Source organism: Carcharhinus amblyrhynchos, chromosome 13, assembly GCF_965287045.1.
Source record: "Carcharhinus amblyrhynchos chromosome 13, sCarAmb.v2.hapA, whole genome shotgun sequence".
NCBI lineage: Eukaryota > Metazoa > Chordata > Chondrichthyes > Carcharhiniformes > Carcharhinidae > Carcharhinus > Carcharhinus amblyrhynchos.
This window is the reverse complement of record NC_137336.1, coordinates 54,963,568-54,986,853: the sequence shown is the minus strand read 5'-3', so window position 1 is coordinate 54,986,853 and position 23,286 is coordinate 54,963,568. Positions and strand designations below refer to the sequence as shown.

General features: G+C 41.2%; 1 protein-coding gene across 3 annotated transcripts in view; it reads left to right on the top strand.

Annotated features, from left to right (window-relative positions):
• Nucleotides 1-23,286, top strand: part of fam193b (family with sequence similarity 193 member B) — a 102,110-nt gene that overhangs the window by 58,196 nt on the left and 20,628 nt on the right. For all 3 annotated transcript variants that reach the window (XM_080201702.1, XM_080201701.1, XM_080201700.1), the window contains 2 exons: nt 12,404-12,640; nt 22,375-22,480. In XM_080201702.1, coding sequence (XP_080057828.1) covers nt 12,404-12,640; nt 22,375-22,480 — 343 coding nt within the window. The remainder of the gene's footprint in view (nt 1-12,403; nt 12,641-22,374; nt 22,481-23,286) is intronic.

Sequence of the window (23,286 nt, the reverse complement as noted above, 5' to 3'; positions counted from 1 at the left end):
CCTCCCACAGTCCAGAAATGTGGCCGTGCTAAATTGACCCTCAATATCAAGGGGATTAGCAGGTAAAAACGTGGCGTTACTGGGATAGGGCCTGGGTAGGGATTATTGTTAGTGAACTAGGGATTCTACATAGTCTCAGGGTGCCCTGTGCAGCTGCAGTGAATCTTCCCTTTTATATTCCGTTCCCCTTAATAAATGACAACGTTCCATTTGCCTTCCTAACCACTTGCGGTAGCTGCTTACTAATTTGTTGTGATTCACATACCAGCGCATCAGATTCCTCTGTACCACCGAGTGTTGCAATCTGTTTCTATTTAAGTAGTATACGGCTTTTCTATTCAAGTTCACATTTCTTGTATTAAGCTCAAATTTTTTCTGTCTTGCTCAGCTTATCTATACTCCTTTGACAATTACTTTCCTAGTTATGTTGCTGTCTGCAAAATTAGCTACCTTACATCATTCCCTTCATCCAAGTCATTTATATAAATTGTAAATAGTTGAGGCACCAGCGCTCTGTTGCACTACCATCAGTCATAGCTTGCCAACTCAAAGACTCAATTTTCCAAACTCTAGGCTTCCTGTTAGCTAATCAATCCTCTATCCTGTGCTATTACATTGCCCGTAACATCATATTCTCTTGATTGGTGTAGCGACCTTTGGATAAGATGGCACACCAATGTCTTTTTGGAAATCCAAGACACACCACGTTTATTGGTTCCCCTTTACCCTCTCTTTATTTCCTCAAAAATTCATAAATTTGATAAACACTGTTTCTCTTTCACAAAGCAATGCTAACCCTGCCTGATCACATGGTTTTTCTAAGTATATTGCAATGATTTGTATTTCTCATTCATGCCAAACATACTTCTCAATTTGTAACTCCTAAAGCCCAACTTCTAAGACTTAAGTACAACTTTCTTAGTTTCAACTTTCTTTAAACTTCTTTGTCTTTCCAAATTTGCGATGAGGGAACATAGCGAACAGAGACCACAATTCAGTGAGTTTTCGGATTCTCGTGGAAAAGGGCAAATGTTATCTTAGGTTAAGGAGCTAAATTGGGGGAAGGCTTGCTGCAACTGGATTAGGCAGGATTTGGAGGTTATTGTTTGGCAGAGGTGTTTGAGGGTAAATATACATCTAGCATGTGGGAGTCTTTTAAGGAGCAGTTGATTGGAATGCAGGACAGGCACATGCCTGTGAAAAGGAAAGACAGGAAAGGCAGGATTCGAGAACCATGGATGACCAGGGAAATTGCGAGTCTAGTCAAAAAGAAAAAGGGTGCATACATAAGTCATGCCAACCAAAAACATGACACAAGTAAAAAAGAACTCAGAGTTAGGAGAGCGAAAAGAGGTCACAAAATGTCCTTCACAGGCAGGATTAAGGTGAACCCCAAGGCATCTGATACATATATTAGCAATAAGAGGGTAGCGAGCGAAAGAGTTGGTCCACTCTGGGACAAAGGAGGGAAATTGCGTATAGAACCAAAGGAAATGAGTGAGATCCTTAATGAGTACTTTGCATCGGTATTCACAAAGGAGAGGGACTTGTTGATTGATGGTGTCTCGGAAGGCTATGTAAACACTCCTAGAGCAAGCCCTCGTTATGAGGGAGGAAGTGTTAGATGTAATAAAAAGTTAGACAAGTCCCCAGGCCCAGATGACATCTATCAGATTACTAAGGGAGACAAGAGATGAAATTGCTGGTCCTTGAACAGAAATCTTTGTTTCCTCGTTGGCCACGTGAGGTCCCAGAGGATCGTGGGATTGTCCCATTATTTATGAAGGGCAGCATGAAACCTAGGTAATTGTAGGCCAATGAGTTTGACGTCAGAGGTAGTAAAATTGTTGAAGAAGATTCTTAAGGGTAGGATCTATACACATTAGGAACTAAATGGTCTTATTAGTGACAGACAGCATTGTTTTGCATGATGGAGGTCCTGTCTCACTAATTTGATGAGTTTTTTGAGGAGGTGACAAAAGTTTTTGACAAGGGAAGGGCGTGGATAGCTACATGGATTCAGAACTGGTTCTGTCATGGAAGACAGAGAATAGCGGTGGAAGAGTTTTTCTGAATGGAGGTCTGTAACTAGTGGTGTTCCACAGGGATCAGTAATGGGACCCCTGTTGTTTGTAACATGTATATCCATGACTTGGAAGAAAACATATCTGGTCTGGTTAACAAGTTTATGGATGATAGTTTATGAAATTGATTGAAGTTAATAAAACTGAAGTTTATAAAATTATAAGGGGCATAGATAGGGTGAACAGTTGGAATTTTTTTTTTCCAGATCAGAAATGACAATTACAAGGGGGCACAAGTTCAAGATAAGAGCGGAAAGTTTCAGTAGAGATGTGTGGGGGAAGTTTTTTTTGCACAGAGGGTGTTGGGGGCTTGGAATGCACTGCCAAGTGAGGTGGTTGAGGCAGACATGATAGTGACATTTGAGATTTATCTCTATGGACACATGAGCAGGCGGAGAATAGAGTGATACAGGCGGTTAGCCTCCATAGGACAATGTGATCAGCTATTTACCATTTATATAGATGATCTGGAGGAGGGAACCGAGTGCAGGGTGTCGAAATTTGCTGATGACACCAAGATTGGGGGAAAGGCAAATTGTGCGGAGGGTGTGGAGAGTCTGCAGAAGGATCTAGATAGGCTGGGCGAATGGGCCAGGAAATGGCAAATGGAATTTAATGTTGGCAAGTGTGAGGTGGTCCACTTTGGTAGGAAGAATGGTAGGAAGGACTATTACTTACGTGGCGAAAAACTGCAGCAGGCGACGGTGCAGAGGGACCTCGGGGTCCTTGTGCATGAGTCGCAAAAACCCAGCTTGCAGGTGCAGCAGGTGGTCAGGAAGGCGAATGGGATGCTGGCCTTCATAGCGAGGGGGATTGAATATAAAAGTAGGGAGGTCTTGCTGCAGCTGTATAGGGCATTGGTGAGGCTGCAGCTGGAGTACTGTGTGCAGTTTTGGGCGCCGCACCTGCGCAAGGATATTTTGGCCCTGGAGGGAGTGCAGAGGAGGTTTACTAGGCTGATACCGGAGTTGAGGGGATTGAGCTATGAGGAGAGGCTGAATAAACTAGGCTTGTACTCGTTAGAGTTTAGAAGAATGAGGGGAGATCTCATTGAGACGTATAAGATGATGAATGGGATGGATAGGATAGAGGTGGAGAGACTCTTCCCGCTCAAAAAAGACAGTAGGACTAGGGGGCACAGCCTCAAGATAAAGGGGAGGCGGTTTAGAACGGAGTTGAGGAGGAACTTCTTCACTCAAAGGGTGGTGAATCTCTGGAATTCTCTGCCCGTTGAAGTGGTGGAGGCTGCCTCGCTAAATATTTTTAAGAAGCGGGTTGATGGGTTCTTGATAAGAGAGGGGATTAAGGGTTATGGGGAGAGGGCGGGAAAGTGGAACTGAGCCACAACAGATCAGCCATGATCTTATTGAATGGCGGGGCAGGCTCGAAGGGCTAGATGGCCTACTCCTGCTCCTATTTCTTATGTTCTTATGTTCTTATGATTGGTGCAGGCTTAGTGCACCAAAGGGCCTGTTGCTGTACTGTTTGTGTCCATTCCACTGTGGTCAGCGTTCTGAATGTTTTTTCTGCATTTCTAAATTTGGGGTCTATGAGAGAGTTTCAAAATGCCCTGTAAAAACAAAAAAATTGTAGCTGGATACCTAGCACCAAGTTTTATCATTGACTCGCAATGTTGTTCTTTGCACCCTTATAACAGGAGGGCAGAGTGCAGCCAACAGTGGTTAAGGGTCAGGAACACAGATAGTAGCACAAGTTGGGATTATTTTGACTGGCAGTACGTGCCAGTATACAAAACCTGCGCCTTGATTGTCTTCGTGCAGCTGCAAAATGTCTGTTGGTTTGTATGAATTCTTGGGACTAGTCCTGACCAAGGTGGGCAAGAAGCCAGCTGAGCACTCTGTTATCAGATATGACCAGGACCCAGGCACCGAATTGAGAGCTGAATGACAGGAACTCCTGGCGTGAGCAACAAGTGACAAAATAGAGGATAAACTAATTTGCATCTGAAGTGCATAATGGCATGTCTGGGAATCAATCCAGCAGCTGGAAATTAATAATACTGATGGAATGCTTATAATAATGCTGTCAGGCAGACCTTAACATCAAGCTTTATGTTTGTTACACTGTAACACTTGTGACTTCTGTTGTAATTAAAATTGAATTTCAATTTAGTAGCTATTGGAAAGCAAACTGAACCAATACTATTTTTATTTTGCTGCTGCAGAACTGGCTGCATCTTGTGACAAAAGAGACGTGTCGAAGCTTTTTGTCTTGCACTCATCAGGACGCTGTGTAAGAATACTGATATAAGGGTATCAGTATTCTTGTGTAATATCCTGATGAGTGCAAGATGCAAAGCTTCGTGTCTTCTTTCAGCAATATTTTTTAATTGAATTATCAATCTCCATGTCCTGTCTAACCTTTTATTCTGAAATTTCAAACTTGTTAATGTCTTGTACCATAATCTTTCCATTCATAACAGTTGCCAGCCATCCATGTGACACCTTGGAGGCAGCTAGTCATTTAGTGGAACCATTAACACAGTTAGATTTAGAATTCTTCAGTTCTTGAACAATTTGAATGCTTGAAACCAGCCTTTTTAACCTTATGCAGAAAAAGCTGATAACATGGTCTTTCCTGATCTGTTTTCCATTAAATCTCAGTATACACCTTTCATTGATGCATCTATAGAATAAAAAGGCTTTTATATTCCTTGTATTTATAAGCACCAGTAAGCCTGTTTTCTTCTATTTTCTGTATTGCATAAGTTGTCTTTTTTGTGTTCTGTGGCCTTTTGTCATACTAAATGTGGTAGCAGTCTGAATTGATGGCACATGGGGATTATTGGGTACTTCCACCTCACCATGTCAATTATGCCTGCAGTAAGTTAGATTGATTTAATGCACATATGTTCCTGTCATCCACGCCTTGCATTTTGATGTGGAAATGTTCATAGAGCTAATGCAACACTGAAGGAGGCTATTCAGTCCAGTGCTTCATGTGGCTCTCTATAGAGCAGTCCAGTCAATCTCATTCATTCACTGTTTCCTCTGTAGTTCTACAAGTACCGTTATAAGCAGGAGATGGACAGGCAAACAAGCTGTACTTAATGCCTCTAAGCACCTGTCTGTAAGGAGAAAGTGTTTTGAATTTTTATTTAATGTTTGCAATGGTGTGTTTTTTATGAGGCTGAAGATCGAAAGTTAAAACAGTCCAAAATACTAGAGGCCTGGATAATGTGAAATGTAATATTAATGGTTAATTGCAGCTTGTCCAGCGACAATACCGCTATGCCCCCCTTTGTAACTGACCAAAATGGGCAAGTTGATTTGGAAAAGCAGCTTAACACCAAGACCACACAGTGGAACTTGAGGCATCAGAAGACATGCATAAGCCTTCATTCAACCTATCTACCCAACATTTCACACTGCATCTTCCCGACATGTGACAGAGTTTGTAATCCAGGATAATGCTCTGGGGACTGGGGTTTGAATCCCACCATATCAGATGGTGAACTTTGAATTCAGTAAAAATCTGCAGTTAAAACCTACTGCAAACCAGTGTTGATTGTCATTAAAAACCAATCTGGTTCACTCATGTTCTTGCCTTGATGTGACAATAGACCCACAGCAATGTGGTTGACTCTTCACAAGTACCTCAGCTCAAGGACAGTTTGGGATTGGCAGTAAATGCTGGCCCAGCCACGGCCCCGTGAACAAATTTAAAATGAAAGTCAGGCTTTCCCATGGATCGGCAGATATATTTGATCTCTTGAAGGGTGCTTTATGGTTATCCCCAGAGTATTTCACTGTTTTCCTTTGTCTCCTGCCATGGCCAAATTCAGATTAGAGTAGTTGCTTCAACAATCTGGTGTCAGGCATGTGAATGTCAAATTCTGTCTTTGCCAGCTCAGCATTCAGACAAAAAGAGTATTTGAGAATTAGGATTTCAAATCTGAGGATAAGGCTGTGGTATGCTTCAGAGACTAGGACAACTTTTATCAGGCTCCTCAAAGTACTGGAGAAATCACACCAGCCGTGTCTTCACAGGATCCTCCAAATCCGGTCTCAAGAAAGGTAGTCCAGCAGTAGCATCCTTCCCCATGCCCTTAAACCCAGCATCAAGGTGCTAATCACGTAAAACTTTGTACTGTCAGCTAATAAGAACTTTTTTGTCCATTAGACCATGTCCCTCTATACCCATTGTATCCATGTAACTATCTAAATGCTTTTTAAAAGATAAAATTGTACCCGCCACTACTACTACCACTAGCAACTTGTTTCAGACACTCAACACCCTCTTTGTGAAGAAATTGCCCCTCTGGACCCTTTGTATCTCTCCCCTCTCACCTTAAAGCTATGCCGCCTAGTTTAAGACTCCCCTATCTTTGGGAAAAGATATTGACTATTTAGCTGATCTATGCCTCTCATTATTGTATAGACCTCTATAAGATCACCCCTCAGCCTCCTAAACTCTCGAGAGAAAAGTCCTAGTCTATCCAGCCTCTCCTTATAACTCAATCCATCAAGTCCCGGTAGCATCACAGTAAATCTGTCCTGCCCTCTTTCTTGTTTAATAGCATCCTTTCTATAATAGGGTGACCAGAATTGCACACAGTATTCCAAGTGTGGCCCTACCAATGTCTTGTACAACTTCAACAAGACATTCCAACTCTTGTATTCAATGTTCTGACCAATGAAACCAAGCTGAATGCCTTTTTCATACTCTGTCCACCTGTGACTTTACTTTGAAGGAGCTATGAACATGTATCCCTAGATCTCTTTGTTCTCCCCAATGCCCTACCATTAATTAAGTCCTGCCCTGGTTCAGTCTACCAAAATGTGTCACCATGTATTTGTCTAAATTAAACTCCATCTGCCATTCATCAGCCCACAGGCCCAATTGATCAAGATACCATGAACTTCACTGTCCACTATGCTTCCAATCTTGGTGTCATCTGCAAACTTATTAACCATGGCTCCTATATTCTCATCCAAATCACTAATATAAATGACAAATAACAATGAGGGAATTTTGGGTCTTTATTGTTTGTGATTTTTTTAAGTTAGCCCTGAAGGGGGATGATCTTTGATTTATGATTGTGATATTTAAGTGAACAGCAGCCCTTCAAAAGTAGGTGGAGGAGGGTTGGCTCCTTGCAGCTATGAGGGTTGGAGTCACTTGTGCCTCTGGAGCTGATGCTGTGTTTGTGCTTACGTTCTGGAGTGTAGCCTGGCCAACAAAATGGGCACAGCCTTGGTAGCAAGTCATCTTAGCTGAAAAAGACCAAGAAGGCTGGACCTGGGAACAGAGTTCGGAGAGATATGGAATGCTGGGGAGAATTATACTCATGGACACCTTGGTAGAGTAGAGTTGAGTTGCTGTCAGCAGAGGATCACTTTAGCTCTTTGAAGCAGAGGACCTGAAATTCCTTGGGCAGGATTTTCCAGTCCCACCTGCCCTGAGACCAGAAATTCCCATCCAACGTCAACAAACCTTTCAATGGACGGTCAGATTTTCTGTCCCACCCACGACTATTCCTGTGGTGGACGAGGCCAGAAAATTTACACCCTTGTAAGGAAGAAAGAGTTTTAAAAAAATTTTGCAACTCATGCTGGCATCTGGGTTGGTTGCTGAGGAAATTGTGCCTGCCATTTGAAGTTTGTGGTGTATTCGACCAGCATACTTGTTACTTAATGTTTACCTCCTGTTAACTCAAGAGTACTAGATAGCAAAACAAACTAGCATTGACTGCTGAGTTTTTGTATACTGAAAGTTCCTTTGTTTAAAACTGTGGAATCTTAGTGCCTTACTCTTTCAATAAGTAACCTGGTTTCAAACATTGTCTACTTTTTACTAAGTTCCTTTTCCCTAACCGGATCGTAATAAAATTGGGGGTCTTGCTTGGGACCGCAGTTAAATTTGGTGAGGATCTGTTCTGCATTTGTGACATATTTAATCAGTTTATATTGAGCAGCTCCACCCTGCATTTGCTGAAGATGTCAGTACTTTAATCAAAGGCTTTGCTCATATTCTGTTCACTGCAGTTTGCTGAGTTTTGCTGTATGTCTTGCCCCACCGAAAGGAAATGGCAGAGATTTTAACCAAGTATTTCATATGTCTCCACAGTAGAAGACACAAAAAGCATCCCACATAGAGTAGCAAATCAAGAAGTAAATAGAACTTAAAGCAATCATATCTAGAGGAAAAGTGCTAGAAAAACTAATGGGACCAGCGGCTAAAAAGTCCCCTGAACTCAAATAATGAATTAATCTGCAATATTAATTTGTTTAATAAACCTGACCAGTTATTCAGAATAAGTTGATGATTGTGCTGATTGGCAGCATTGTTGCTTTGGCTTGATTCAGACTAACCTACAGATTCCCATCTAAAGTTCTTATCTAAAGATTTTATCCTTTATTCTTTCACAGGATGTGGGTGTCGCTGGCAAGGTCAGCATTTGTTGCCCATCCCTAATTGCGCTTTGAATGAGTGGCTTGCTAGGCCAATTCAGAGGGCAGTTAAAAGCCAACCACATTGCTTTGGGTCTGGAGTCACATATAGGCCAGACCAGGTAAGAACAGCAGATTTCCTTCCCTAAGGGACATTAGTGAACCAGATGGGTCTTTGTGACAATTAATTATAGTTTTGTGGTCACCAGCATTGTGACTGGCTTTCAATTACAGATTTATTAACTGAATTTAAATTCCATCAGCTGCCATGGTGGGATTTAGATCTAAAGATCTAGGGAAGCATTGGCATGCCTCCAGGCAGCATACGCTATTTGAACTACAGTCTTACAGGGTATGTGACTATACTGTGGGTAATGATTTTTAGCAGCGGCTGTGGAGTAGTTTCGTTTGATTTTAAACCATGTGTCCTTCAGTGTTTCTGTTGGAATTTGATCATGTCAATGGGTTGTCTTTTTAGATGCGTCGTCATAGGACAAGAGCAAGCCTCATGTTTTGGATCTTATCTGTTGCAGAGTGTTCCTCATTCAGTCATTTGCTTTTCCTAATGTCAAATGGCTGTGTGGGGCTCCATGTCTCTGATTTGCAGGTAGCCAGCCAGTGTACCTAGGATTAGTGCATTTAGTTAATATAAATTTGTAGCAGGTGGGGATGGTGTGCAAAACTAAATGTTTCTACAGAAATAGGCTGGGCATGAAGTTGACTGAGGAGAGGAGATGATTAATTATTGTAGAGAACAAAGGAACATTGTGATCAGTAATCCTTCTAAATAATTAGAAAATTAACATCCACCCTTAGTCTGCTGATTGAAATATTTTCATTTTCTACAATGTTAATCTCATCAAGGGAGCTAGCTGATTACTGAAGGAGCTAATTGTAAAGCACTTTTAAAGCAGGAGTGTTTGCATTAACTGTAATACAGTAAAAGAGTGGTGAAAGGAAGAGTGTTGCTGATTATCAACCTAAGAGGGGATTTACACATCTGAGGTACTAAATGAGTATTTTGCATCTGCCTTTTCCAAGAACCAAGATGTTGCTCAAGTCTGTTGAGCAGCTGTTCCCCTTAGTTGAAGGGTCAGTCATGAGAGAGAAAGCTTCAAGGTGAGGGGGATGTGAGGGAAAAATTTTTTACCCAGAGGGTGGTCACAATCTGGAATTCACTGCCGGGGAGGGTGGCAGAAGCGAGTTGTCTCACATCCTTTAAAAAATATCTGCAAGAGCACTTAGCATGTCATAACATTCAAGGCTATGGGTCAAGTGCTGGAAAATGGGATTAGGTGGGAGGTCAAGTGTTGCTCATGTGCTGGTGCAGACTTGAAGGGCGTCTTCTACATATGTATGATTGTAAGTCATAGTGAAAGAAGAGATAGCTGAAAGAATTAATGGGTTCAGAATTGATGGAAGATTTATGAAATCAGCTGGCTGATTTTAAATTGATAAGACACAGAACTCTATGAGATGCATTTAAGTCAAAATTAGGTAAGCAAGAATGGGTATTGTGTAGACACTGGTCATAATTTTCCAGTCTTCATTCGAGACAGGTGTGGTGTCAGAAGACTGGAAAATTGCAAATGTTACATCATTTTTCAAAAATGTACGCAAGGATATGCCTAGCATCTTACAGACCATTCAGTTTAACTTTGGGGAAGCTTTTAGAAAAGGTAATTCAGGACTTCAGCAAATGTGAGTGAATTGAACAAATTTGTTAAGGGAAAATCATGTTTAATAGATTGAGTTTTTTGAAGCCATAACAAAGTAGATGGGTGTGGATGATGTGATTGATAGATGTATATGAACTTCCAAAAAGTTTCTGAAATTGCCACGACAGACTTATGAACAAAGTTAGAGCTTGTGGAATTGAATAGTAACATGGATGTGAAATTGGCTGAGTGACAGGAAGCAAAGTAGTGGTGAACCATTGCTTTACTGACTAAAGGAAGGTTTACAGCAGAATTCCCCTGGTGTTGGTTTTGATTATAGAATCCCTACAGTGCAGGAGACCATTTGACCCTTCTGTCTGCATGACTGTCCGACAGAGCATTTTATCCAAGCTCTGCCCCTGTAACTCCAAGTAATTACCCTGCAAATTGCCCTAACCTACACATCATGGGACGCTAAGGAGCAATGTAGCATGGCTAATTCACCTAATCTGCGCATCTTTGGACTGTGGGAGGAAACCGGAGCACTCAGCGAAAGCCCACATAGACACGGGGAGAATGTGCAAATCGCACACTGTCATCTATGGCTAGAATTGAACCTGGGTCCCTGGCGCTGTGAGGCAGCCATGTTAATCATTGTTTTAGGATCCCTGCTTTTCTTGCTGTGTGTTAATGACTGAGACTTGTATGTACAGAGCACATTTTTAAAACTTGTTGATGACACAAAACTTAGAAGTAGTTGTGAACTTTGAGGAAGATTATGATCAACTTCAAAAGAACACAAGTTGGTGGAATGGGTGGACAAATGGCAGATTAAATTTGATGCCGAGAAATATCAAGTGATACATTTTAGTAAGAATAATTAGAAGAGTCAATATAAAATGAAGGATACAATTCTGAAAGGATTGATGAGCAGATGGATAGGACCTTGAGCTTTATAAATAGAAGCATAAGAGTACAAAAGCAATGAAGTTATGAAAAGCCTGTATAAAACACTGGTTCAGCCTTAACCAAAGTATGGTATCCATTTCAGCGCACCATACTGAAAGAACTAGAGAGGGTGTAGAAAAAATGGATCAGATTGGTTCCAGGAATGAGAAATTTCAGTTCCACTTGTAAGGCTAAATCTGTTCTTGGAGAAGGTTGAGAGAAGATTCAGTGAGATACTCAAAGTTATGAGGGGTCTGGACAGAATAGATGGGGAGAAACTGTTCCCATTGGTGAAAAGGTTGTGGACCAGAGGGCATTGATTTAGTGATGAACAAAAAAAGGCAATAGTGGCGTGAGGAAAAATTGCTTTATGCAGTGAGGTGTTTGGATCTGGAATGCACAGCCTGAGACTGCAGTGGAGGCAGATTCAGTTGTGCATTCAAAAGATAATTGATTATTTGAAGAGAGGAAATGGGACTAGGTGAGTTGCTATTTGCAGAGTGCTGGCCAGCTGAATGGCAGCCCCTTGAACTGTAACCATTCCATGATTCTACATGGTGTTCTGTTTTTACTTAAGGATATGTGATTGAGGATTAACTCTTACTCTAACAAAAGGGTTTTCAAATTGGCGTTTACTGGACCTGACTTGTCCAGGATTGTTAGTTGAGTTCGTAATGTGTGGTACATACAATCTCAGACAGGCAGAAACCATAATAAGCAATTGAGTTTCTGAAATTTATTCTTCTGATCAGTTTACAGAGTTCTGTAACTGACTATTCAGTCAACAAGGATCCCCAATAGCCATGTAGTCTTTCTTATCAGAGAGATTACAATTCTTGCAACAAAAAGTTTATTTATTAGTGCCACAAATAGGCTGGCATTAACACTGCAGTGAAGTTACTGTGAAAATCCCCTAGTCACCACACTCTGGCACCTGTTTGGGTACACGGAGGGAAAATTTAGCATGGCCAGTGCACCTAACCAACATGTCTTTTGGACTGTGGGAGGAAACTGGAGCACCTGGAGGAACCCCGTGCAGACACGGGGAGAATGTGCAGACTCTGCACAGACAGTGACTCAAGCCAGCAATTGAACCCACGTCCCTGGCACTGTGAGGCAGCATTACTCTGCCATTGTGGATTCCTGAATTCACTGTATCGCCTTTTCTCTGTGTCTGTCTCTGGATCACTCTTGCTTGGCAACAATAATGTTTTTATTCTACTTCATGATTTTCTCCCTACAATCACTAAACTGTATAATAAATGAATAATTGAAAGTACATGTTTTGTTGTTATTCCAGGTGGGACAAGGTGAATGTCAGGCACATGAAGAGGTGACTGAAGACTCAGTAAGAACAATGGCAGAAGGAGATGGTGTCTCCAATCTACACAGGTTACCAACAGAAAAGTATCACCACTCTGCACTCCACTGCTGCCATCAGGTGCATAGGCAGACATTGGTATCCAATAATTCTCATCAACAGCAGCCACAGCAACTTCAGCCATGCACAGCCACTCCAAATGGCACATGTACAAAGGTATGGATGCATATTGGAATTAGAAAGGAGAAGAGTGCTGGAAGTATGGAGTGGGGAAAACCTACTACAATATTGTATCTGTCTGATGTCCAGCTTGATTGATTAAAGGGTGTTGGGGGGGGGGGGAGGAGTTGTGGTGAACTTTGTTCTTGCAATGAATTGCTTTGATTATTGTGAGTGACAGTGGGTATTAAATATTTTCCTGTCTTTCTAACACCCATAAGAAACTTGAATGTGCTGTAAGAAAGGAAATGCTGAGAATCTGAAGGCATTCTTGGTAAATAACAATGTTTTCAGCAGTCTGGAGATTTAGAGCTTCATTCCAGTTGACACTGATCATGTTCTTTTTAAAAAAATCATGCCCAGAATGTGGACTTTGCTGGCTCGGCCAGCATTTGTTGCCCACCTGTAGTTTCCCTTGAGCTGATGTTGGTGAGCTACTGCCTTGAAACGCTGCTTTGACCCTGCAGTGCTAATAGTGAGGGACTTTCAGGTTTTTGACCCAGTGACAGTGAAGAAATGGCAATATATTTTCAAGTTGGGGTGGTGAGTAACTTGGAGGGGAATCTCCAAGTGGTGATGTTCCCAGGTTTCTGCTGTCCTTGTCCTTCTAGATGATAATGGGTTTGGACAGTGCTACTAAAGAAGTCTTTGTGAGCATCTTGTAGATAGTACATCCAGCTGCCACTATTTGTTGGTGGTGGAGGGAGTGAATATTTTGTTGGAATTGTGCCAATCAAGCGGGATATTTTGCCTTAGGTGGTGTCAAGCTTCAGTGTTGCTGGAGCTGCAGTTATCCAGGCGAGTGGAGAGTATTCCATCATACTTCTGACTTAGAAGTGGTGGGCATATTTTGGGGAGTTGGGAGATAAGCCAGTCCCTACAGGATTCCCAGCCTCTGATCTGTTCTTGTAGCCACGGTATTTATATGATTCACCTGTTAAGTTTCTTGTCAATTGTAACTCCAAGGAAGTTGATAGTGGAGGATTTAGCGATGGTTCTCATACATTGCTTACGGACATTCTTCCGGCAATCTAGTTTTGAATGTTTGAAAAGAGGGGGAGGCCGAGTGAAGCGTCCATCTCTCTACCATCAGATATTGAGGCTAATTCAGCACTTAAAACCAAGTTTTGGATTTTTAGCCACTGTGCCCAGTTGTCCTAATTCCTTTTCACCTTTACAAAATCTGTTGTATATCCTGTCTCCATACAACACCAAGTTATCTATGAAGAAACTCAGCACTGTGATGGAGTTGGGCTTGTCTTGAAGCTTGCACAACTCCTTAGTCAGTATTCCATGTTCATAAATTGTCTTCAAAATGAAAGTCCTCGAATCGAGAGATGAATATGAGAAAACGGACCAAATGGGAACAGTAATGTTGATAATATACTAACAGTTGCACGGTTATTTATCACAGTGATCCAATTTGTGTGCTACCTGCTTGGTTGAATCAAACTGTTTTGCCTTGCATTCGACAACCTCTATTCTGTGATTTTACATATTAATCCACTGATAAGTTCTTGGAAGATTAGCAAATGTTCCTGCATTTACTGAAATCATTTAATTGAATTTGGTTTATTATTATATAAATCTAGAGATAAATGTTTGAGCATGCAGATTTGTTTCAAGATGGTGGTACCATTACATTGCGTGTTGCTGTTTAGCTCATATTGAAGAATTTTTCTATCTACTAAATTTTCCATTTCCTTTGGTAAGACATAGAAATTGGAACAGCGGTTGCCTTAATGTTAGGCCTGAATTAAAGTATGAAATGTATACACGTTGCAAATATGAACATAAAAATGTACTTGAATTAAATGCCTGAAAATGTAGAAATTTTATTGAGTTAATTTACTGATTTATCCCAGGATGACCAGGTAGGTGGTTTCTTGAAACCGATGTGGGACTGTTACCCATTTGGCATTGAAAAATCATGCTGGTAACATGATCAGTTTGTGAAAAAGCACTGCCTGAAGATAAAATCATTTTTTTTTACAGGAACCCAGAACCTGAAGATACTTAATTAAGAAATGGTGTGGTTAAAAAAAACTACCTTTGTGTAAATAGTGAAGAAATGAATTATTTTCCCATACAAATATTCATAAACAAGTGAAATGAATTTTTGTTCATCTGTAAATCTCTTGATTCCTAGGAAATGTGAGAGCTTGGCTATACTTGGAATGGATGACAATTGTTGGATTGGGTGCACACAAGCATTTGTGTTTCTAGGCACTGGCACAATTCTTTGTATGTAGGATTTAAATTTTAAGGTGGAAATGAACTGTTATAAGCAAATATTAGTTATTGGTGTTTAAATAAACCATTATGATGTTTCAAATGGGATTTGTTAGAAGTAATTATTGGTGATAGTTGCCTGTATAAAGTAAAATTTCAGTAGATTGACAAAATCGTTTTGATGTCCTAAAAACAAAAGAACAGTACAGCACAGGAACAGGCCCCTCAGCCCACCATATCTGTGCCAACACAGATGCCTCTCTAATCTAATATTTTCTTGCCTCTATGTGGTCCATATCCCTCTATTCTCTGCCTATTTGTATATTTGCCCAGATGCCTCTTGAACATTGTTACAGAATCTGCTTCCACCATCTCCTCCGTCAGTGCATTCCAGGCATTCAGCACCCTCTCTGAAAAACTTGCCCCTTAGATCGCTCTCAAATTTTCCCCCCTCATTCTCAACCTGTGCCCCCGAATAATTGATCCTTTGACCCTGGGAAAATGACTCTTGACTATCCACTCTAGCCAAGCCTGTCATGAGCTTGTAAACCTTTATCAAGTCCCCTCTCATCCCCCAATGCTGCAATGAAAACAGTCCAAGTTTGTTCAACCTTTCTTACAATACCAGGTTAAAGTCAAACAGGTCTGTTTGGTATTATGAACTTTTGGAGTGCTGCTCCTTCATCAGGTGAGTCTTTCTTCATAGTCTATATCCTCCAAACCAGGCAACATCCTGGTAAATCTTTTTCGCACCCTTTCCAATAGATCAACATCCTTCTGATAGTGTGGTGATTAGAACTGTACACAATACTCCAAATGCAGCCTAATCAAAGTCTTATACAGCTGCAACATGATTTTCCAATTCCTATACTCAATGCCCCAACCAATGCATCTTCTTGACCATCTTGTCTGCCTGAGTTGCCACCTTCAGGGAACTGTGCATCTGCATGTCTAGATGCCTCTGTATGCTAATATTTCTGAAGGCTCTACCATTTACTGTATACTTTCCCTCTGCAGGAGAACTTCCAAATCGCATCACTGTGCATGAATCCATCCGGGTTAAATTCCATTTGCCACCTTTCGGCCCAGATCTCTAGCCAATTTATATGCTGCTGTATCCTCTGACGGTCCTCATTATCCGCTCCCCCAATTTTTGCATCATCTGCAAATTTACTAATTAGACTACCTATGTTTTCCTCCAAATCACTACGTATGTACACACAGAGGTCCCAGCCCTGACCCTTGTGGAACACCACTTGTCCCAGACCTCCAGTTAGGAAAGTACCCTTCCACTCGTACTCTCAGCTTTCTATGCCCAAGCCAGTTTTGTATCATTCTTACCAGCTCAGTTTGGATCTTGTGTAACTTCACCTTCTGTATCAGCCTGCCATGGGGAACCTTATTGATGGCTTTATTAAAGTCCATGTATCCAACATCTACTGCCCTACTCTGGTCAATTTTTCTTGTCACTTCCTCAAAGAACTCAGTCAAGTTTTAGAGACATGAATTCCCCTTCACAAAACCATGGTGTCTGTTGCTAATAAGCCCATTCTGTTCTGGATGTGAGTACATCCTGTCCCTAAGAATCTTCTCCACTAATTTCCCCATCACTGATGTAAGGCTCACAGGCCTGTAATTTCCCACATTGTCTCTTCTGCTCTTGACAGAGGAACAATATTAGCTACACCCCAGTCCTCTGGAGCCTTACCCATGATTAAAGAGGATACAAGATTTTTTCCAAGGCCTCAGCATTTTCTTCCCTTGCCTCTCTCAGTATTCTGGGATAGACTCGATCTAGCCCTGGGGACTTGTCCACCTTAATGTTTTTCAAAACCTCCAATGACCACCGTCCTCGAATGTCAGCATCTTCTTTTCTACATTGACCACCACATCCTTCTCCTTTATGAATACTAATACAAAGTACTAATTAAGGACCTCACCCACCTCATCTGGCTCCACACATGCATTCCCTCTACTGTCCTTGAATAGACTACCGTTTCATTACCTATCCTCTTCCTCATATACGCATAAGGATGCTCCTTAATCCTGCCTGCCAATGACATTTCATGGCTCCTTTTTGCCTTCCTAAGTCACTGTTTGAGCTCTTTCCTGCTATCTTTAAATTTGTCAAGAGCCTTATCCATTTCAATTTCCTGAAATTTATGTATGCCATCTCCTTTTTCATTAATCTCACAATCTCTCTCATCACCCAGGGTTTCTGAATCTGGCCATCTTTTTCTTTCATTTTTACAGGGATATACTTGTCGTGAATTGTTAACAACTGACTTTTAAAAGACTCCCCATATTGGATGTACATTTAGTCACAAACAACCACCCCAGTCTACATTTCCCTAGCTCCTGCCTAAATGGTGTCATAGTTAGCCTTCCCCCAGTTTAGTACTTCCGCTCTGGGATTACTTTGATCCTTTTTTGCAAGTATCTTGAAACTTGTAGAATTATGATCACTGTTCCCAAAATGGTCCCCCACTGAGACATAAGTCACCTGCTCAGATTCATTTCCCAGAACGAGTTCTAAGATAGCCTCTTCCCGATTTGAACTGTCTACATATTGCCTCAAGAAGCACTTTTGGATATACGGAACAAACTCTGTCCTGTCCAAGCCCTTGGCACTAAATGAATCCCAGTCTTTGTTGGGGAAGTTAAAATCACCCATCACAACAACCCTATTGTTTTTGCATCTTCCCATAATTTGCTGACATATCAGTTCTTCCACTTCACGCTAGATGTTGGGAAGTTTATGGTACAACTCCAACTGTGATTGCACCGCTCATGTTCCTGAGTTCTACCCAAATGGCTTCATTGCAGGATTCCACCAAGGTGGCCTTCCTCTGTTTAGCTGTGACATTCTCTCTAATCATTAAAGCAATGCCCCCACCTCTTCTGCCACCCCTTCTATCTCACTTGAAGCATCTAAAACCTGGAATGCTAAGCTGCCAGTCCTGCCCTTCTTTCATCCAAATCGCCGCAATTGCTACAACAACATAGTTCTATGTAGTAATCCAAACTTTAAGTTTATTCACCTTACCTGTCATGCTGCTTGTGTTAAAGCAAACACACCTCAAACAATCTGTCCTGTCGTGTTTTATACACTCTCCTTATTTTATTTCTTTAAATCTTACTGCACCAAATCACTGAGTTCTCCAAAGTCTCTGTACCCTTTTTGATTTTTGTTTATGGTTTGTCTGCCTTGCACTTTTCACCTCCCCCCAAAACCAGCTCCATTGTCCCAGGAATTTGAATCCCTCCCCCTTGCACCATCCCTCAAGCCACATATTTATCTTAGCTATCCTGACATTCTGACTCTGTCCAGCATGTGGGACTGTTAGCAATCCTGAAATTACTACCTTTTGAGGTCCTACTTTTTAGTTTTAATTCCTAACTCCCTAAATTCAGCTTATAAGACCTCATCCTGTTTTTCTTTTACCTATATCGTTGGTGCCTAATGCACCACAGCAGCTGGCTGTTCATCCTCTCCAGAATGCCCTGCAGCTGCTCTGAGACATCCTTGACCCTTGCACCAGGGAGACAGTACACCATCCTGGAGTCTTGTTTGTATCCACGGAAGTGTCAGTCTATTCCACTTACAATTGAATCCTCCATCACTATATATCTGCCACTCTTTTTCTTGCCCTTCTGTGCAACAGGGCCAGCCTAGTGCTGTGAACCTGGCAGCTGCTGCCTTCCCCTGGTGAGCCATCTCTCCCAACAATATCCAAAACGGTATTTCTGTTTTGGAGCAAGCTGACAACAGGGGACCCCTGCACTGCCATAATACTCTTCTGTCTGGTGGTCACCCGTTCCCTACTTCCCTCAGTAATTTTTATCTGCAGTGTGACCAATTCACTGAATGTGCTACCCACAACATCCTCAGCATCATGGATGCTAAAGGAGAATCCAGCTGCAGCTCCAGAGCTGTCAGACGGTCTCGCTGGAGCTGCAGCTGGACACATTTCTCACGTGAAGGAGCTAGGGACACCAGAAGGGTCCCTAAATTTCCACATCGCACCGAGGAGCATGTCACGGGTCTAGGATCTCCTGCCATGAGTTAACTTAAGACAACAACTACAATGCCAAGAGAAAAAAGAAAAGAAAAATACTTACCAGCCACCAGCCAATCACTTAACTGCTGGCAGTGATGGCATGGTTTGATTTCTTTCTGCTACTTTCTTGTTCTCGAGTCTCCCTTGCAGGCCCACCTCTCCACTCCTCCCAAAAGTGAGCACCTCCTTCCCCGCAACACCAAATTCCCACTCAGTTCCAAATTTTTGATACAGTCTGGCTGAATCTCACTCCAGCTGCAGTCTCTTTCCCTCTGTCACTGTGTCTCTCCCACTGGTGTGCGCAAGCTCACTCAACAAATCCTCAGACATTTAGTTGTGTGTGTACATATCATGGACTTCATTTTATTTAAATTTGCACTTAATCTGGGGAACAAAAATAGCCGGAGCCAAAGGAGTTGTTTTGAGATCTTGCAAATTGATTGGATCTCTGATTCTACTGTGGTGCACAGCTGTTTGCAGATGATCTATGCCTCAGATAAAATGTGCCATAATGCTGCAGTTTTGTTGAGTGAATATTTGAAATTGGCTTCCTTACAATGTACATAAGAACTCGGAGCAGGAATAAGCCATCTGGCCCCTCGAGTCAACTCCACCATTCAATAAGATCATGGTTGATCTTTTTATGGACTCAGCTCCACTTGTTGCCCACCCACCATAACCCTTCATTCCTTTACTGTTCAAAAATCTATCTACCTTTGCCTTAAAAACATTAAGAAATAGCCTCAACTGCTTTATTGGGCAGGGAATTCCACAGATTCATAACTCTTTGGTGAAAAAGTTCTTTCTCAACTCAGTTCTAAATCTGCTCCCTCTTATTTTGAGGCTGTGCCCCCTAGTTCTAGTTTACCTGCCAGTGGAAGCAATCTCCCTGCTTCTACCTTTATCTATTCCCTTCATAATCCTGTGTTTCCAAAAGATTCCTCCCATTCTTCATGTAGTTGAACCATACATGCAAAGTTGCAGGTTCAGCTTTTAGAGTGATCTCAGCTGGGATGATATAACCATTTTCCCCTGCTGATGGTCCCTTGAGAAAGGGACAAGAAAATCAGGGAGGACTGGAATTCTTGGTAATTCATCCGGTTTCTATTTGCTGGAAGTGTGCATGTATGAATATCGGGCAAGTATAGGATTGGCTTCAGCTGTGATGCTCTCACAAGATCAAGGTCTCAGTTAAAGCTTGTATGTGAGATTGGGAAACTGGGCAGTGCTCACTGATGTGTAACTCAAGAGTCAATAAATTGGGGGTAGGGAACAAATTTGGCAAGAAAAGGTATTTTTTAAGTCATTCTCCTTTTTGTTCACTACAATCTGAATTGAATAAGCAAATGTGCTTTCAGTATGTTGAAGTGTTAGTGCAGCACAGAAGATCATTGGACTGGTCAAGTTTGCATCAGCTCTTTGAAAAAGCAATCAGTTTAGAGACCTATTCCTTCACTATTCTTCCTCTATTTCCCTGCATTTTCTCTCCTTCAGGAATTTATCCAATTATTTTAAGTCTTCTGTTGAATTAGTTTCTAGCTTTTTTGAAGGACCAAGACCTCACGCTGTATATTTTTATAATATATAGGTATGCTCATTGTTATTTGTTAAATTTTTGAAACTGAAAAAAGACCTTTAAGATTACTGAAACTGTGTCTGTCCTGTGACCCCTGAACAAAAGAAGCCACTCGGCAGTTTTAGGAAAACTCCCATTTTGTTATCTGAGTAGCTTGTGACCCCTGTGGATGGGAGAGCTATAAAAAGGCCACCTGCTAACCAGAAGGAGATAGATTGTCTGCTAAGACAAGGGCCCTGCAACAGCCAGATGAGGGCCTTTTCTTTCAACAGCCAATGGCTGAAATATTTAACAGTTTTTGGAATCCTTTGTCAAAGATGGTGGAGAGGTGACATGGACCTCTGGCTTGTGAAACAAGCCTTGCTGCACTGAAAAGCCCAGTCTGCTGTTCACATCTGACTAGCAGACCACACCAAAGAAGCTTGGGTCCAGTTTGACACTGGCCCCATCTTTACTGCTTCTGTTGGAACTTCACCTACAAGACTAATTCATCTCAGCATACCTATCTCATCACATGAAGTCAACACCGGAAATATATGACATTGGGTTTTAGACCCCCTGACTTCTGTGAAGGAAGAGTTTTTTGGATTTTAATTCTAGACTTTGGAGCCTGTGTGAAACAATTTTTTTTCCCCTGTGGTTTTTGTTCTTTAAGTCATTTTCTCCATCAGTCTCTATTATTTAAATACAAGGGGAATGATGTGAGCCCTCTTTTTGCATTTTGCGTGTGCAAGTAAACCAACTCCCGAGTTCCTCCTAACTCACGTTTGCTGTGGGGTTATTACTAGAAAATCGGATTTCTCAAAAACTGAGGGGTTTGGGAAATAAGCCACTAGTCATAAAGTGGGAGACAAATTAAACAATCTTTCTGTTCGTGGAAGAGGAGTGAGAGAAGAAATTAATGATAAAATTAAAGTCCTGTCCTTGCTATAACACATTCTATTGGTGATTGCACTGTGAATCCAAAGTTGGGAGCATAGATAATGTAACGAGTTAAGTTTGAATATAGAAGAGCTCAAGATAGTCCTAAAATTAAGCTTAAATATATGTATTGTGTTTTTCTCTGTTGTGGAATGCTTAAATTTGATTTGCTGTAATGTTTCGTGTCCCCCAGGGACATCAAACGAATTTGTGAAAATGAGTCCCTATAAGGTAAGCTAACTAATCTAGCAAGTGGTGGGCTGGATTATGTTTCTTTAAGTAGTGTTTATTTTCAGGACACTTGGTTTGGGAGAAACATGTTCCTTCCCTCAAGCGAGTAGCAAGTGATGTTGGCCCGTTCTCTTCAGTGACAATGAACTGACTGAACAGGTTCTGGAAATGCAGAAGTTGAATTAACATTAATTTTATAGGCTTGATCAAAGTGATTTAGAAATTACTGAAACTTTGAGAAGTTTGAAATGACCACTTCAAGCCTGATATAAATGCCAATTTGGTGGTCCAGTGGATTTTGTCACTTAGTCAACAATCACCTTATGATGGATTTAGTTACAAAATCAATTATCACACAACTTTGCCATATCTGTCCAGATATGGTGATGGACTTAGTCAAATTCCTTGAATTTTAAATGCATTGTCGCAGAACAGGCTTCATATTGGTGATTGGACCACAGAATGATTTGGACTTTCTCTTCATGATTTGCACATTTGACACTAGTGACCATCTTGCATAATACAACAGTTCTGAAAGTATTGAGCAGTTTCAATGATTGCTACCCATATTATATTTTTTAGATATTTGACTTTTATTGTAGTTGTCTATCTCGGGGCAATTTATCTTTTGGGTATTACATGTTCATACGTTCCGATTAAATTCTAATGTTGAGTTTTGTTCCTGTACTTTCTGATTTATGTTTTACCAGGAATCAAGCAGGGTAACTAGTGATTGTTCAAGATCGCCCTCCTGTGTCTCTGTAAAAACCAATTCTGTGCAATGTAAGAACATGTCCAGAAGGCCAACGCCACCAGGTAATGTCCTGTAAACTCTTTACCGGAGTCCTGTCGAATGGTATTTGTTGATGCCCTATTACGTTGCAATCGGCTACCTTGTTTAATGCATTCTGTCCTGGAGTTGGAACAGATCAAAGGTACAGTGAAACTCATTTTAAAATGAAATTAAAGGTTGCTTTTATAAATATTGTGCATGATATCAGTGATGCATTGTATATTCTTTCTTTGGGAAAATACAGGTACCATGAATCTGCTTGTAAATGCAAAATTCTAGTCCACAAATTTCAGGTTCACCCCCTTCAAAAATATTACCATTGGGTGGAACTGTACACATTACTTCTGAATTCTTGCAGATTGCCATCGACAAGGGAATTGTATAAGATGGTTTGCGAGCTTAGCAATAGTGAGCTCGTTTGCGAGTTTGCCCATTTTTACTGCAGCGTAGGGCTTTCCCTACTTCATTTGAAACAATATAGTATTATGAGTTTTCAATTGTCCAATTTATCTTGTGTGTCATGCTGAAAGAGGAGGTCATTCAAACACTTGAAAGGTTTGAAATTGATAAATTGGAATTGAGTAGACCATCTACTTAAACTTGATAAGGCACCAGGACTGGATAAGACACATCCAAAGATACTGAGGGAAATGAAAGTAGAAATTGCAGACGCACTGATTTTCCAGTCTTCCTTCGGCTCAAGGATCGTGTCAGAGGACGAATGAATTTGTAAAGGTTGCACTCTTGTTTAAAAAAGATGAAAAGATTAACCTAGCTACCATAGGCCAGTTAGTTTAACCTCAGTGATGGGGAAGCACTGGGGAAGGAA